Source organism: Danaus plexippus, chromosome 24 (assembly GCF_018135715.1).
Source record: "Danaus plexippus chromosome 24, MEX_DaPlex, whole genome shotgun sequence".
NCBI classification, from domain to species: Eukaryota; Metazoa; Arthropoda; class Insecta; order Lepidoptera; family Nymphalidae; genus Danaus; species Danaus plexippus.
In genome coordinates this window covers 1,767,729-1,783,121 of record NC_083552.1, presented here as the reverse complement: position 1 = coordinate 1,783,121, position 15,393 = coordinate 1,767,729, and the positions used below count along the sequence as shown (strand labels likewise).

At 30.7% G+C, this 15,393-nt stretch overlaps 1 protein-coding gene across 1 annotated transcript in view; it reads right to left on the bottom strand.

Moving 5' to 3' along the window:
* LOC116776003 (ankyrin-2-like) overlaps positions 1-13,973 on the bottom strand; it is a 50,885-nt gene extending 36,912 nt beyond the window's left edge. The window contains 3 exon segments of the mRNA XM_061524430.1: positions 151-330; positions 4,652-4,753; positions 13,516-13,973. Of these exon segments, the coding sequence (XP_061380414.1) occupies positions 151-330; positions 4,652-4,753; positions 13,516-13,545 (312 nt within the window). The 5' untranslated portion in view covers positions 13,546-13,973.
* Between the last annotated feature and the right edge of the window lie 1,420 nt (positions 13,974-15,393).

Here is a 15,393-nt window from a genome sequence, read left to right as displayed (position 1 = left end):
GTCAATTAAATACTTTTACTATTTACTGCTTGAGAAAATTTATATCTATGAAGTTCGGACAAGTAGTAAAAACCAAATTTAAGGAAAGGAAATACTATTGTAATTAATTGTTAAATAAACTAATACAAAAAAAATATAGTATGGACTTACTTGAGCTCCATTCTGAACGAGCAACTTGACAACTGCCTCTTGACCAGCAAGCGAAGCAATATGCAGAGCAGTGTTGCCTTTCTTGGTAGCAGCATCGATTGCTGCACCACGTTGCAGCAGTTCACAGACGACCTCAACGTGCCCATCCTTGGATGCTAAATGGATAGCATTCAAACCATTCTGTCCAAAAAATATATATACGTTAATATGCTGATCAAAAAATTCAAAAATATGCTGTAAGCTTTCATCGCCTCATTAAAATGAGAGAGCACTGAGTGTAAAATAAATTAAAATGCTTTTGTTTCGACATAATCGTTTTAACGTATTGTTTACAAATGTATGTCGAGTGACTAAGAGAAACAGCTTGGCTAAGTGTGATTCCTTTCCATATTATAAATTATTGTATAGTGTTTAAAAATCCGTTCAGTCAAATAATAAAAATTGCTTTACGCCGAATTTAGAGATACAAAATATATATCTATACAAAGTTTTTGAATTAATATCTAATACATAATTTGTTTAAATAAAATTTATTCTCAATTCATATTTTCCGTACTCTGAACTAATTCTATACATCATGTATATCATCATTATTTAAGTTTGAAATTATTGAGTTGATAGGTTTAATGAAGTTATATTTTTGTTGTGAACTTAAACATTACGCCTCGACCAGATTGACATGATGAATGACATACATAAGAAAGATAAAATTCTCATACTTTGTAGCTCAAAACTTTGGTTCTATGGAATTGATCAGTCTTAAACCTAAATCAGTGATTATCTGATATATTATACATACTTTTCCAAATAATGTATATACCTTTTAATAAAACGATTATAAGAAATACTTAACGAAATTCAGCATTGCTTACCACGTGTATTAATTGTTACGGTACACACGAGACGTTTTTTGTTTAATTCAAATAGCCTTCATTATTACTATAACAAGCAAAGATGGCAAAACAGTTAACACTCCAAATGTAGAGTAACTATGTAAACTTGGGGTAAGCATAACTTCTCTACATGTACCAAGGAAGTGTTTAAGATATTATTAACATGAATATTTTTCTTGATTATCAATAACAAATATAAATCAAATTATATACAAATTTAAAATATACCTTGTTACGTTTCAATATTATAATATTTGATAAAATGCTTTTTTTTAAGTAGGTCGCTTTTGAATAAAAAATTGCAATGTATGTAAAATAAACATAATTATAAAAAAAATCTTGAAACGCGTTCATTAACAAAAATTTTTTTTATCACATATCCTTTTGACTATATATCATTTTTAATGTACTTTTTTGTTTACAAAAACATTCCTAGATACCTTATGGCAAACAAAATTTACAGACCTTTGCCAAATAGTTTGGCTTTTGTCAAGCGCTGGATGCGCTATTTACATCAACATAGCACACTATTTGGCGATATTCCAAAATTTCTCTTACACATCCCAAAGGGGATGATGGAATTGAAGGGGAAATGTGTCACATAGTATTTATATATGTATATTACTATTTAATATGTATGTATGTATGTGACGGGATGCACAAAGAAAGAGTCCTTTTATTTAATGATTATGGATGTGTCTTTATTATCTTTAATTACAGTATAGAAGACATGGCTATTGAAACATTTTATACAAATACTTTAGCATTACAATCTCCAGACATTAATTTTTTTATCAAACATCAAGAGTGTTGTAGAAGCGCATTTCCATGTCCTTGGTCGATCTTTAAAGGGTTTTTTTGTTGGTTTTTACTCAGCTTATATTCAGCAACGGTATACATTCAAAACAATTAGCATTACTTACAAGAATATATTTAAAAAGGTAGGTAAAGTTTAAATTCTTGAAACGGAATTATTAATAACGAAGCATATTATTTCAATTTACTCGATTTTTATTGTACAATATTTATTTAAACAAAATTATGTATTTGCGAATTAATCAACTGTTACAAATTTTATTTAAACCTTTATAACTTAACGTGGTAGTTAAAAATTACCACGTGTTTAATGCAACAGTCGGATTATTCTCGATTATTGGTCTATCAATACTTCCTATTGGACTAATAATCCTACAACTTCTGGTAAAATTAACTATTATTACAGATATGTATGTATAATATAGGAACCCCTCGTAGGGTATAGGCCTCGTAGGGTATAGCCTTAAAAAAAGGCATTGTAATGCTATAGGAAATAAAAGGCTTTATTATTAGTTGCGTATAATATAGGGTTTTCCATTAAGGGCGCTTGATCGTGCAGAACTTCCATCGTAGCGTGTGCTGTGTGGCACGTAGCGCCGTCCTGTTGAAACCACATGTTGTCCAGATCCATATTCTCGATTTCAGGCCAAAAGAAGTTGGTTATCATCGACCGGTATCGCTCACCATTGACGGTGACGGCCACACCATTATCGTTTTCGAAAAAATACGGACCAATCACGCCTCCGGCCCAAAATCCGCACCAAACAGTCACTTTCTGCGGGTGCATTGCCACTTGGTGAACCTCGTGTGGATTGGTCTCGTCCCAAATACGGCAATTTTGCTTGTTGACATAGCCATTCATCCAAAAATGCGCCTCGTCGCTGACGATGATTTTTTTGCCAAAATCGGCGTCAACTTCCAACTGCTCTAATGCCCAGTCAGCGAACACACGGCGCTGTCTATGGTCATTAACCTTGAGCTCTTGGGTCAGCTGGATCTTGTACGGGTGCAGGCTCAAGTCACAACGCAAAATTCGCCAAGTTGTCGTCTGCGAAAGGCCGAGTTCCTGTGCGCGACGCGGAATTGACTGCCGCGGGTTTTCGAGGACACTGTCGCGCACAGCGGCGATATTCTCGGCAGATCTCGCGTTACGTTGACGCACGGGAACCGGCTGATTGTTAACTGAACCGGTTGACTCGAATTTGTCCACCAATCGACGGATAGTCGATTCGGCAGGACGATCATCGCGACCGTAAAACGGGCGAAGTGCGCGGAACGTTGCTCGAACTGAAGACCCATTTTCATAAAACAATTTTATGATTTGCACGTGCTGCTCGACACTGTAACCTGCCATGGTGGTTTGGGAGGACGGAATGAATATAACACACTGCATTTGACAGCTGTCACTCAAACAACATGGCCGCAATCAGCTGTCAAAGTTCAAGCGTCCCTATTGGAAAACCCCTTATAATGAAATATTCTATCATTATTTTCATTATTTCAAAACTCTTATAGTATGTATGTATATACAAGTATAGCTATATTTTTGTAAGCACCGTTTTAATTATTTTCATATCATAGTAAAAGAGTGTCTAGAAGTCGTCGTGAAGCGATTGTACTGTAATTTTGTACACCATCATTAACAAAAGACATCTGTTTTTGTACCCATGTATTATAATAAGTTGTACACATTTTGTATAACCTATTACGAAGAGGACAGTATTTTTAAGTACTGTTCAATGTCTTTTTGTGTATTTCGTGATTAAGGAATATCAACTGGTAACTATCAATTAGTACGATACGATAAAGTGAAATAATTGTGTAATTGAAATATGTATAATTTTTTTATAAAACGAAACTAACTAAGGGAAATACTAGACTTGTAAACATTTCAAAATATTTCTATTAATATAAAGTTTAATAGTTATTTATACATTTAATTACATATAAAAACGTATTTGTCCTAAAATATTAATGACAAATGAAGGTTATAAAGTCAATATATACAATCCCCTACTACTGAAATGTTCTCGATTGCTGCATTTTAACCCGCAATACTTACGTAACCACAAAACGCCTCTTCGTGACTACTTTGCGTGATTCGATGGCATGTGATAAAGTAATATAAAAAGAACCTTATTGCTGTAATCATAAAACACATTTACCAAAGCATTCTGGAATCTTTTTTTTTTCAAGTTTTTTTAATTATTATTGATAGATTAAAATCATATAAAACATATATTCCATAAGGTTCTACAGAATTCAGTGTATTGTTCTGTTCCAGAAATATAGACACATATATAATATTTAAGTTGTACTATTAATGAAACGTTTAACTTAAGCATCTGTCACAAATATTTAATAATACCTAATTTTATTATCAAAAAACTGTTTAAACTGTGAGAGGTATTTTCAACTAAGAGGTCAAAACGTAATCACGTTTCTTGCATAAAAGTATGATTTAGTTTTAAAACCATTTCATTTTTCTCTTTGGACGTTTCCAACTGTGAAAATTATTAAATTATTATATTAAGCGATAAATTATTAAATTAATATATTAAGCGATGGAATAATATTTTGTTAAATATTTTTTGATTTTATAAATGTAATTTCTTCTTCCTTACGCTATTGTTATCTGACAAACGATTTGGATCAAGTGTCATACGTGATCATGGATCCACAATTATACGCATTTTGCAGAAGAATGAATTTTATTTCTTTGATAGAATTGTCTCAGATACTTAACAGGTTATAATAATTAGAACAAATTTATTGTAATCTTTAATACTTACAGCATTACTGACATTGATGTCTACACCTTGTTCTAGAAGGTTGATAATCTTCTCGATTTGTCCAGCACGAGCAGCTCGCAGAAATGCTGTGCTGGCGTCCGCCTGCGGTCGAAAGAAAAATATATATATTCTATTCCAATACATCTTAAATTTTACGCTACATGCCTTAATCACTTTAGGCATAAGATTTGAGACTAAAATTAAGTAGGTATTTATTTTCCTTTCCAACCTTTACATTCTTAATTTCTACCAATTGAAGGGCAATAGAAAAATCAATAGTAAATATATCGGTTTGATCATATAATCATTATATTTTGTAATAAGTATAAGTTTCCTTATTTATTCGTATAAATTAAATATTTTAACTTGACAAGTTTCTTTAAACATAGCACAGTCAGTTTTGTTATTACAAACTTCAATTCATTTTAAGTTCGGCAACGCATCTACAACACCCCTTATGTTGCAAGCGTGCACGGGCGACAATGACTACATTCCATTAGACCGTTTTCCCATTTGCTCCTTTGGGTCATATAAAAAAAAAACCTACATTTTTTTTATAAAACAATATATTTCTTACCGCTTATGTTAGTTATGCTGTAGGCATTTAGAATCTAAAGGATAATTAGACCGGCAAGTCTTTCCACACAGGGTTCTTTGATATTACAACTTAATACCCCTTTCCTTAACGCCGGCTCTTTTAATAACGCATTCACATACAGCGCATGAGACCAAAAAGGGGTTATATTAAATTATAAAGCCACATACATAATAAACATGAAAAGTTTAACTGAACATAATCCTTTGGTTCAATTAATTCCGAGTAATTAACCCCGACCTTAAGCATTAAAGAAACAACATTTGTAATGAACTTCATTTAACATGAGCAAGCCTAAACCCTGAGCATTCTTTGGAACAAGTGACATGAAGTGTGCTGTGGACAAAGTGTGTGAAGGGAACACTTATAGGTGAAGTGTTGTAGGGTTACTACGGAGAGTACTCATTCAGTTTGAATACATAAATCGATAAATGTCCTCTTGTTTCTAATTAACACTGGAACACCATGTATATAAAAATATATATACCTATCCTGGAACACCATGTATATATATATATATATATATATATCCCTTTACGCCATACCTTTAAATAAAATCATGTATGTGAAACTTTTTAGAAAGTGCATGAAGGTAAAAAACATTTAAAAATGTATGAAACGATTCTATAAAATATTGTAGATGCTATGAAAGTTTTTACTTAAATACGTTTAGTTTTTACCAGCGTTCACAAGTTATGTGAGTTTGAAGAGTAAAATAAAGTTAAGTGTAATTTTTTATTTGGCTTGTCTTCTACGTTTTTGTCTACTCATTGCCTGACACAGACCACACCACGGATACATTTAATGTTTACCCCTGTATAAGGGTGTACAAAGTCGATATTATAATTTTTCCACGCCGTTCTATTTGAATGACTAATGTTCAATTTGTGGGGTAAATAAAATTTGTGGTAAAAATTACCCCACAGTATATACAGATTTGTTTAATAAAAAGCCAAAATTTTTTTGACACGAAATGCTATTTACGCGTTCCCGATAAAACAATTTTAGTGAACATTCCTCAGTTGTTTTTCTAATCAATTTGTTTGGAAGATTGTAAGTTAAGAATTAAACAGTTCCCATTCGTGACATTTCTATAATAAGGTTAAATTTACCGGCTTTATAAATATATATAAATAAAATTCTTCACTATTATTCTACCAATAATTTTTTTATGATTAATTATGTGACGCTTGAGGAAGTAATGTCCAAACAAATGAGAGTGATTTTATAACATCAGTATAGCATATTTTGAATATATTCGTTAGAAATCTTATTATCATTTCACTGTTTTTATAATACGTATACCTCGGGGGAGACCGCGTGAGCAATTATTTCCACCCCTCAAGGGTTAGTCACCCTCGCTCGTAGGGGATGTGATTGCAATGCACAAGTTGTGTTTGGATAAAATCCTTATTTGTGTTTAGTTTCACAGTCTTGTCCGTTTGTGTATAAAAAGCTTATTTGATACGATATTTTGCTAGTTTCAGAAAATAATAATAATATATATTTCCTGATCTTTTTCGGCATGTGTGCGCTATTCAACTAGTATTTGTACGGCTCATAATATCTGGCCAATCGATCGCTTTTAATAATTTATTGTATTCAATAGGGTCTGCAGACTACAGTCAAGTAAAGTAAATTTTTTGTGTAGTCAGATTTAAACATTAATAAAAAATCTTTTGTGAGAGAAAATGTACCTTTTAACTTGATAAAAACTAAGATCATTAATATCTTTTTTTTATATATCTTCTTAAATCACTTTTGGCTATCATTCTTTTGATACTACTCTTCCAAAAAAACAAGCACACCCACTTCCTACTAATATTAAATATGTTTCTATTTAACAATTTTAAGTTTAATTTTCGTAAATATTAACAATATAGCCACGCGAACAAATTACCCGAATCATTGTCAGTCCCTTGATAGTATACTGCCGATAACAAATACAGGGTGATTTACTATAGGGCTCTTTAGGAGTGACATTTATTTTTCGGATTCAATCGATTGTATACAATAAAAATGTACAATTTTATTTAGATTTATCAAACTCTAAAACAATTTGATTTACGAATATTTTAGTATAGCATTGAAATAAGCTATACTAGTTTAAAATATCCGCAAATATATTATATGAAATTTCGATTACATAATATAAAGTATTGTATTTGTGCTATGTGTGTAGCAAATGTACGTATCAATTTTAATTGCGTTATACATAAAACATTCTTATCTATAGAGGATGTCCAGCGGAACATGTCGGTCTGTAAATGCCTTCAAGAACGACGGCTATGCAGTACATAAGTATGTCTTCCAAACAATGTTACGACGTAGTTTGCAAATACCTTTTTTGAATAATTGCATTCGTATTTATTTTAAAGGTAGCCTTCAATTCTTTAACCGTGATATATTTAGTAAGTTAGGAAAGAAAGTTCATTTTAGATGGGTAATAGTGACTAGATTAGATTTCTACCTGGAATCCGACCTTTGACGTGACGCCAGTTAAATAACTTATCCGATCCCATCTAATCCAATTGAATCCAATCTGATCCGATCCACCTTATATATGACTGCGGGTAATATGAAAATATATTAAGGATTTAAATACATTTTTACATTCGTATGTACTAAAATGATATACATTTTACTTTGCATTTTTAAAATATAACAATCTATGTGATTCCTTGTTTTGTTTTAGTAATAAGTAAAGTATTGGGCTTTTGTGTTTTAAACTTAATGTAATAAGTAACAATTAAGTTGATAAGAAGTTTCAAACTTATGTCATATAGTGCCCAATTACCTTCATTGAAATCGAATCAGCAGGATCACTGCAAAATAATATAAACCTCGATTTGAATAAATAACAATGATATTAACAGAGGCGAGCTTGAAGAACTACGAGTATATAGTTTTATACAACGGAGAATCTTAGAATCAATATTGTTCTAAATAATCTATTTATAGGCCCAAACAAAACAATAAATTTTTACGAACAAATGAAAGGGCTTCAACTGCTTTATTTGTGACAGATTCATAACCGTCTGGGAGCCAGACAACCATTGTATTCAACAATGATACTGAATTCATTTGTATTTTTAAAAACGCTGTAACTGACAGTTTTAATTAAATTTTTTTCAGTGAGTAAAGAACCGAGTTGAATGAACTTTGTTGTACCAAATTATTATTTATGCAATCAGTGCATACTGCATGTTGGAGAATTTGATTTATTTGTCTAACACTTTCAATACTATAAGTGTATTACAAAGCGAATTTTAGAAAAATTAATATCAGACGTATCTATATGTTTAAATCAATAACTTCTCTTAGTTTTATTAAAATAAAGTATCACTCTAATTAGAGTCCCAAAATCTTATAGGTCCAGAAGAAAATATGCAATATCCCCACCACAGATAACCAAGTATGCTTTTAGGATGTGTATATGCAATCTGCAGACAAGTCATAAATGCAAGGGAGGGTCTCGCTAGTTCAACAAGCTGTCTGGAAGCCAGACGAGCCCTACCATATGTGAATAGCATGAATTGCAAGACATTGAAGTCTACCGACAAAGCTCTTGGATGTTGCTAGTTTTGAGTGAAAAGAGGCAGAAAATATGTGATCTTTGTTTTTAACAAAAAAAAAACTTTTAAGAAAGCCTAAAAATATAGAAATTAAAAAATAAAGATACCTTATTGTAAATTCCATTTAGTTTAAACCTTAACTTTTAAATAACAAATAAGAATATTATATCAACGTTATATTATAATAAATAAAATCAAATGATTACTGTTACAGAAACATTTAAAACGCGAATGAATTATCAGCTAAAAGCTATTATAATTTATAACAACTATAAATAATTTAGTAATAATTTTAGTAACAAAATATGAAATAAGGTTAAACGGCCATAATTGAAACACTCAAAGAGATTTTCATAAAACCTCGCAAGTTATTAAGCGCTGGATTTCGCATTGACGAGAGTCTTTTAATCTAATTGGAAACGTGTGAAAAATATATTATTATTGATGTTATTAATTTACTAAAACATACATTTTTTTTTGTATACATAAGTATACGTGTTAAAAACAAACTATCCTAATTAAATTCAACAATATGAAACAGTTCAAAAATCTCTGATCAGTCCGTTCTTAAATCCATTGAAGTAGACGGACATATGTCTTTTGAAAATGTAGGCGACATTTTATTTCGCGTCTTCTTCATAGTACGTGACATCGGCAGAATACATTTTGCACGTTTCAAATATGGAGGCCAAAGGTAGGATAAAAAAAAAAACTGACATTTTATTTGGACAGTCAGACGTTTCAATTAATTTAATATGTATTTATATAGAATATGTAGGCGAGCTTGCAGAGTGCAAAGCTAAACAATGTCGAAATCTATGGCGGTGCATTATGCGGAAGCTAGGAAATAACAAGGAAATTGTCTCAGTGATGGAATGTGGATAGACGTTCTTGTAACAAAATATTTAAAACTCGTTTTTACTAGCAGCTTCGTCTGCAACGATTTTGTTATCAGATTATTTAGCATTTCAAACGCATTATCGGTTTACCTGTGAAAATAAAACAAAGACTTTGAAATTTGTGATGTTAGTTTATATCACTTTCTGTTCGTATTATTTGTATTTATAAAGATTTGATATAAGACTTTCATTAGCCGATGTCATCACAAAAGTCTCAGGTCTATGAAGAAACTAATATGACATTTATATATACTCCTATATATGTTTATATTATGTTTATATGTATTATCTTTTACCTAACTTAACACTTTCCATGACATAAAAAATCAATAATTATATAAAATTCGTTGTTTTGTGTTGACTAAAGCTAAACAAATCTTAAACACTCGTGTCTGTACAAATAGTAAGTCTATTTGCGGTATTTATTGATCGTGAAACTATTTTGAACAGCTAAGACCTGCTCTGAATGCCATATTTGTTTGCATAGACAATATTTGGAACATCAACATGACCACTCACAACTCACTCACTCACAAACAAACAGTACAGTTTGTAGTGAACAAGGAAGACAGTAACGCAAACTTCAGTTTACTTTATTGCTCGTACGTAGCCTGCAATAAAATTACTAGTTATTTTAATTTAAACGTTAAATTTTGTGTTTTGTGTACATATAGTAATTTCTATGGAAAAAAAATGTTTTTTTTTAATAACATCTAATGTTAAATAATATGTGAATATAAAGCTATATCATATAAATATTTTTTCTTTAACTTGTTATAATTGTACTGGTTCCAGTGAAAATCGTTCAATTACTTTCTGTCATAATATAATTTTTTATTGTTATAGCCAAAGTTCCAAGTACCGCCGCTTGATAGCATGTCTATATATAGTTATCATAATTTTCTGATCCGCGATTATTTTAGGGCCGGATTTATATAGATTACTATGAAATATGTCGACAATAACTTATTAATAGACAAAGTTAATTTTGACATAAAAATATATATATATTTTTTTTAATATTTAAAAAAAAAATTCATAGTAACATGAATTTAATTGAAAAATCGTCCACGTCGCAAAATTTTTCTTCTCATGAGAAATTTTATCAATGCTCTGGATGTATAAATAAAATTATTTCCCTAATGGAAAAAAGGCTCCGAAAGAACAACCTATGTATATTTGAATGAAATTAAGTTTTACGGATACGACACGTTTTTTTAGTATTTTATTTCTACATGTTTCCGAATTTTCGATTACTTTTCTGTAATTGTGATCACGGGCAGTCGAGATGAAAATTTCGGTCATTTATCATCTAGCGCACACGATTTCTTAATTTTCTTTCGTACTGCGCTAACTCTGTCTTCAGGTCTGATAGTGTGATCACGCATGTAGGGTTTTATATTTTGTTGAGGGAATCCTAGGTGTTAGATAATTGCAAGTTATCTTTTCTATTGAAATTTGATTATTTTTCAATTTCAACAGCCTCGCGCATTACCTACATATATACCTCTTTTCACGACTGATCACACTTCAAACCACAGATCCTCGCTGCGGGCATGAAAATCAATCGAATCTTCGGGAACACAGATCTATAATAATTTAAAAAATCCTAGTATTCGAGAATCTTAGTTTCATTTAAATGTTTACGCACGAATCTTATATTTCTATCAAAATATAGGCAATCACTTACAATATAAAAAAAATATTTAATTACAGAAGTCATCAGAAGAAAATCTGTAGTTATTTTTATCATCAAGTCAATTTGATGATTATTGATTTGAAATAGTGACAATATTTTATGACTGTCTACTTTCTCCTTTGTAAATTTGATCTTTATAACTCAAAAATTTTCAAGATTTCCGAACACCTATTCAATTCTTAAGCTAGCCTTGTTCATCTTGAACTTATCCTTCTCATTTCCAACATCAAAGCTTTTTAAAGAGACTCAAGTATCAAGCCACTAGCTACACCTTAACCTTGGTACCGAACAACCTTTAAACTACTATTTCACTTTTCGTGTGTAAGCGCCCTTAATATTTGTATTTAGATACAACACGCGATATTCATAAAAAATCTTTAATATAATTAACTTATTAAAATATTAAATAGAATTCTGAAATCGTTTTTCTTTGAAGTATTTAATTAACACAAGCATTTTAAATCGCTGACATATGTAAATAGGTTTTTGTCAAACAACTTTATATAGTTGTGGAAATAAATGCTGAAAATAGCTGACTTTATTTCTAAGAATAAAGGATGCTGGTAGTTTTTTATGTTTATCAGAATATAGGCAACAGATTAAATTGCAAATCTTTCTTGGTAGTTATTTAGCAAACAGTTTTTTTGGCAGATTAGAGTACAGGTTACCTTTTAATGTAGCATAAATTATAAAAATAAAAAATTTAAAGCAATAAAAAAGCTAGACAGTTAAATATACGCAAAAGAAATTCATTTTTATTATGTAGGGTAGAACCCTTGGTAACTGTAATATTTTACGACTTTTTTTAACCTCTGAATATAGAAGTTATATATATACTTCTTACTTATTACCAGATCCCTTGTACTGATTAAGAATAAGATGGAATCTGATGGAATTATTTTGTTTTGCAATCTCTGTATGACCTTAATATTATGGCCATGAAAATGCCACTCCTGTGCCATTACCGTGCCCCAATGAACTCATTATGTCCAAATTAATTATCATTTTTGTTGGTTTTACCCTAATTTGTGTTAGATGAGGTCATCATTTGAACGGCTAATGTAAAATTTTTATCAATTTTAAACCAGAATTAATTTAAATAAAACTTTTTTTTAAGAATTAGTTCTCCTATTTTATTCTGCTACTATTTTCCGACGCTTTGTCTAGTTTCCAGTAACCGTGATCATAAAAACGAGACGATATTGTCCAAAAATTTAGAATAACAAAATATTAGAATTAAATCCGTAAGATTCAGTTTTATTTATATTCTAAGATACCATTACAGAATTATTAGGTTTTTATAATTTATGAAAAGTTTTAATGCAAGTAATTTTCTAAAAGTAAGATAATATTTTTTTTCCATACAGAAGATATTAAAGAGAAGGAAAGGGTAAAGAGCTTAAATATCTTAAGTATCCAGTAACAAGAGCGTGAAAATCTAGGGAAAGCTAGGAAGCCCTAGAAAGCAGGACAAAGTCAAGGTTAAATAATCCTTTTGTTGATTCGATAAATATTTTGTTTGGTAGAATTGAATATATACATATAATTTTATTTGCTTACTATCAGCAATCAGAATCAATGCTATTTCTAATCCACTTATATAATGGAGAAATAACATTGGTTCAGCCATTAATTAGATCGCTCCGGGATGCCGACGACAGATCCCATGGCAGACAGATAGGAAATTGAATTATTGATTGATCAGAGCGCCGTGTTCAAATAATAATATATAAAATAGTTTACTATAGAAAACTACTTGAGGTTAAGGTTACAATATACGGAAAATATAATCCTTTAACACAACAAAAACTAACAAATATGCCTAAAAAAAATGAAGTTTTTGAAGCAATAACTTTTTTCCGTTTTATTAAATTATGTTTTTTATCTATATTAAAAAAAAAAATCTTACACTACGTTACCCAGAACAACGCAGGTCTTTGTTCTGTACGGAAAACTTGCAAATAATAAAAATGCCAGCAATGGATTTATAATAAAACAATACTACTTATTATTTCAGTTCGAAGCCAACTTAAGTTATGTAAGCTAAATTGTCCTTGACATGCTATGTCATTGCGGCAAAAAGGATAATGAGGTACCTGATTCGGCGTCGCCGTTTCTGTAGTCATGTCGATGGAAGTCAGTTTATTCCTCCAACATCAGCAGTGTTCCGACTCCAGCAGACACCAAGGCATTTTCCTCTATCTAGAAGCCAGTGGACATCGCTGACGGATTATCGATTTTCGCGTTTCCTTACACGACAAACTGTCACGTACCAAACTCTACGTTAAAATGTCCTCGATATCATTACCTCGGAAATGATTAAATGAAAAACAGAAATTCAAATAATTCAACACGGATCTATATTCTGCTAAACGCTAGCGATCCGCCATCTTCCTTAATCCGGGTTGTTTGCACAGTTTTTGACTTATCCTAAATAGAAAACACTAAACGACAATTAAAGCTGAATTTATACAGACACGGAATTTGAAAGACATTTTACATATATTTAATTAAAATTCGAGGACTTCCGAAGTTGTTGCGCTTGGGACCTCACCGCGGGGGTGTAAAAGAATTTTGCCGGTTTTGCTAGACAAGTGAGTTGGGTGGGGTGGTTTATTGCGCCTGCGCGGGGTTATTTTATCGTGTGCGTGGTTTGACTGTATGCTATACGCTTTAGCCATTATATATTGGTCTTCCCGCTTCCCTCGTCTACGGTTGTTCTTGTTGGACACGGGGTGAGTTTGCTGGGTAGCGTGGTCCAGCTTATGTTGGTTTTATTCACAAATACAATCGATAATGCAGACCTGTAAGGATATATCAGACTCGGTGTTGGACGAACAAAGCGATCGACGGAGATTTGCAAAGCGTCCAATAATTATCATATATACCCTTACAAATACTCTATAGTTATAACTACATTTAAATAAGTACCTTTTAATATATAGTCTTTTTCTAAAATCTCTTAAAATACAAGGGATCAAAAATACAATGAACAATGACTCCTTAGAACTTACTTCAAAGCAAAATTAACCCAAAGTACATTTTACTTACTTCGAACATTTTTAAATTGAAACACATGTGATGTTTCAAATTAAATGAAATTTAAATTTGAATCTTTTCATATTAAAACATTATTTCTATTGAAAGAAATTTGATGTTGTCTATATAAATGATTCGTATATTACAAAAATATAGAGAAGGTTTAAATTAGAATTTTTAATTTAATGAGATCTAAGATTTTAGCGAGTTTTATTCATTTAAATAAACTAATATTATTCGGATATACTAAGCGTAGTTTATCCGAAAAATATTAGTTTCATTTAAATTTTTAATTTATTTAAAGTCAACTTTGCAAAAGGATATGTCGCATGTAAATTTTGAATAACGATATTTGTCTCAGTAATTTTTAAATAATGAAGAAAATTTTAAGGAAATTAATGCGTTATTTTATTTTTATTCTTATTATAATTATATATGTAATAAATTTTATGAGATATACATTTCCTACAAACAAAAATGTGTCTGTTAGGTGCTGTAATAAAAGAGGGTTATTGAAACCCTTTAGCAATGTAAATATTTATTCTAATAAACGTAAAACAGATTTAACAGAGATTAAATCTTATGAAAATGGCGTTAATGTATTCTTTCAATTACACAAATCCTCTGAATTTCATTAAATTTACATTTTTATATTTTATCTGGCCTAAATGGAAACGATAAAATTTTAGCTAACGTATTTAATAAGTTGTAAGTAAAATGGTTTTGTAAAACAAGAATAATGTTTATAAGAACGATATATTTCTAGTATGAGAGTCAAATTACTAAAAGGGTAAACGAAATCTGTTAAGATTTCTTGGGAGTACATCACTCATTTTATCTGTGGAAATAATTGATTTGACAATTGTGAACTTAATTTTGAAATCGAATATAACTATTCCATTTATTATTATTAATTCCTAATTCAGTCACAATAA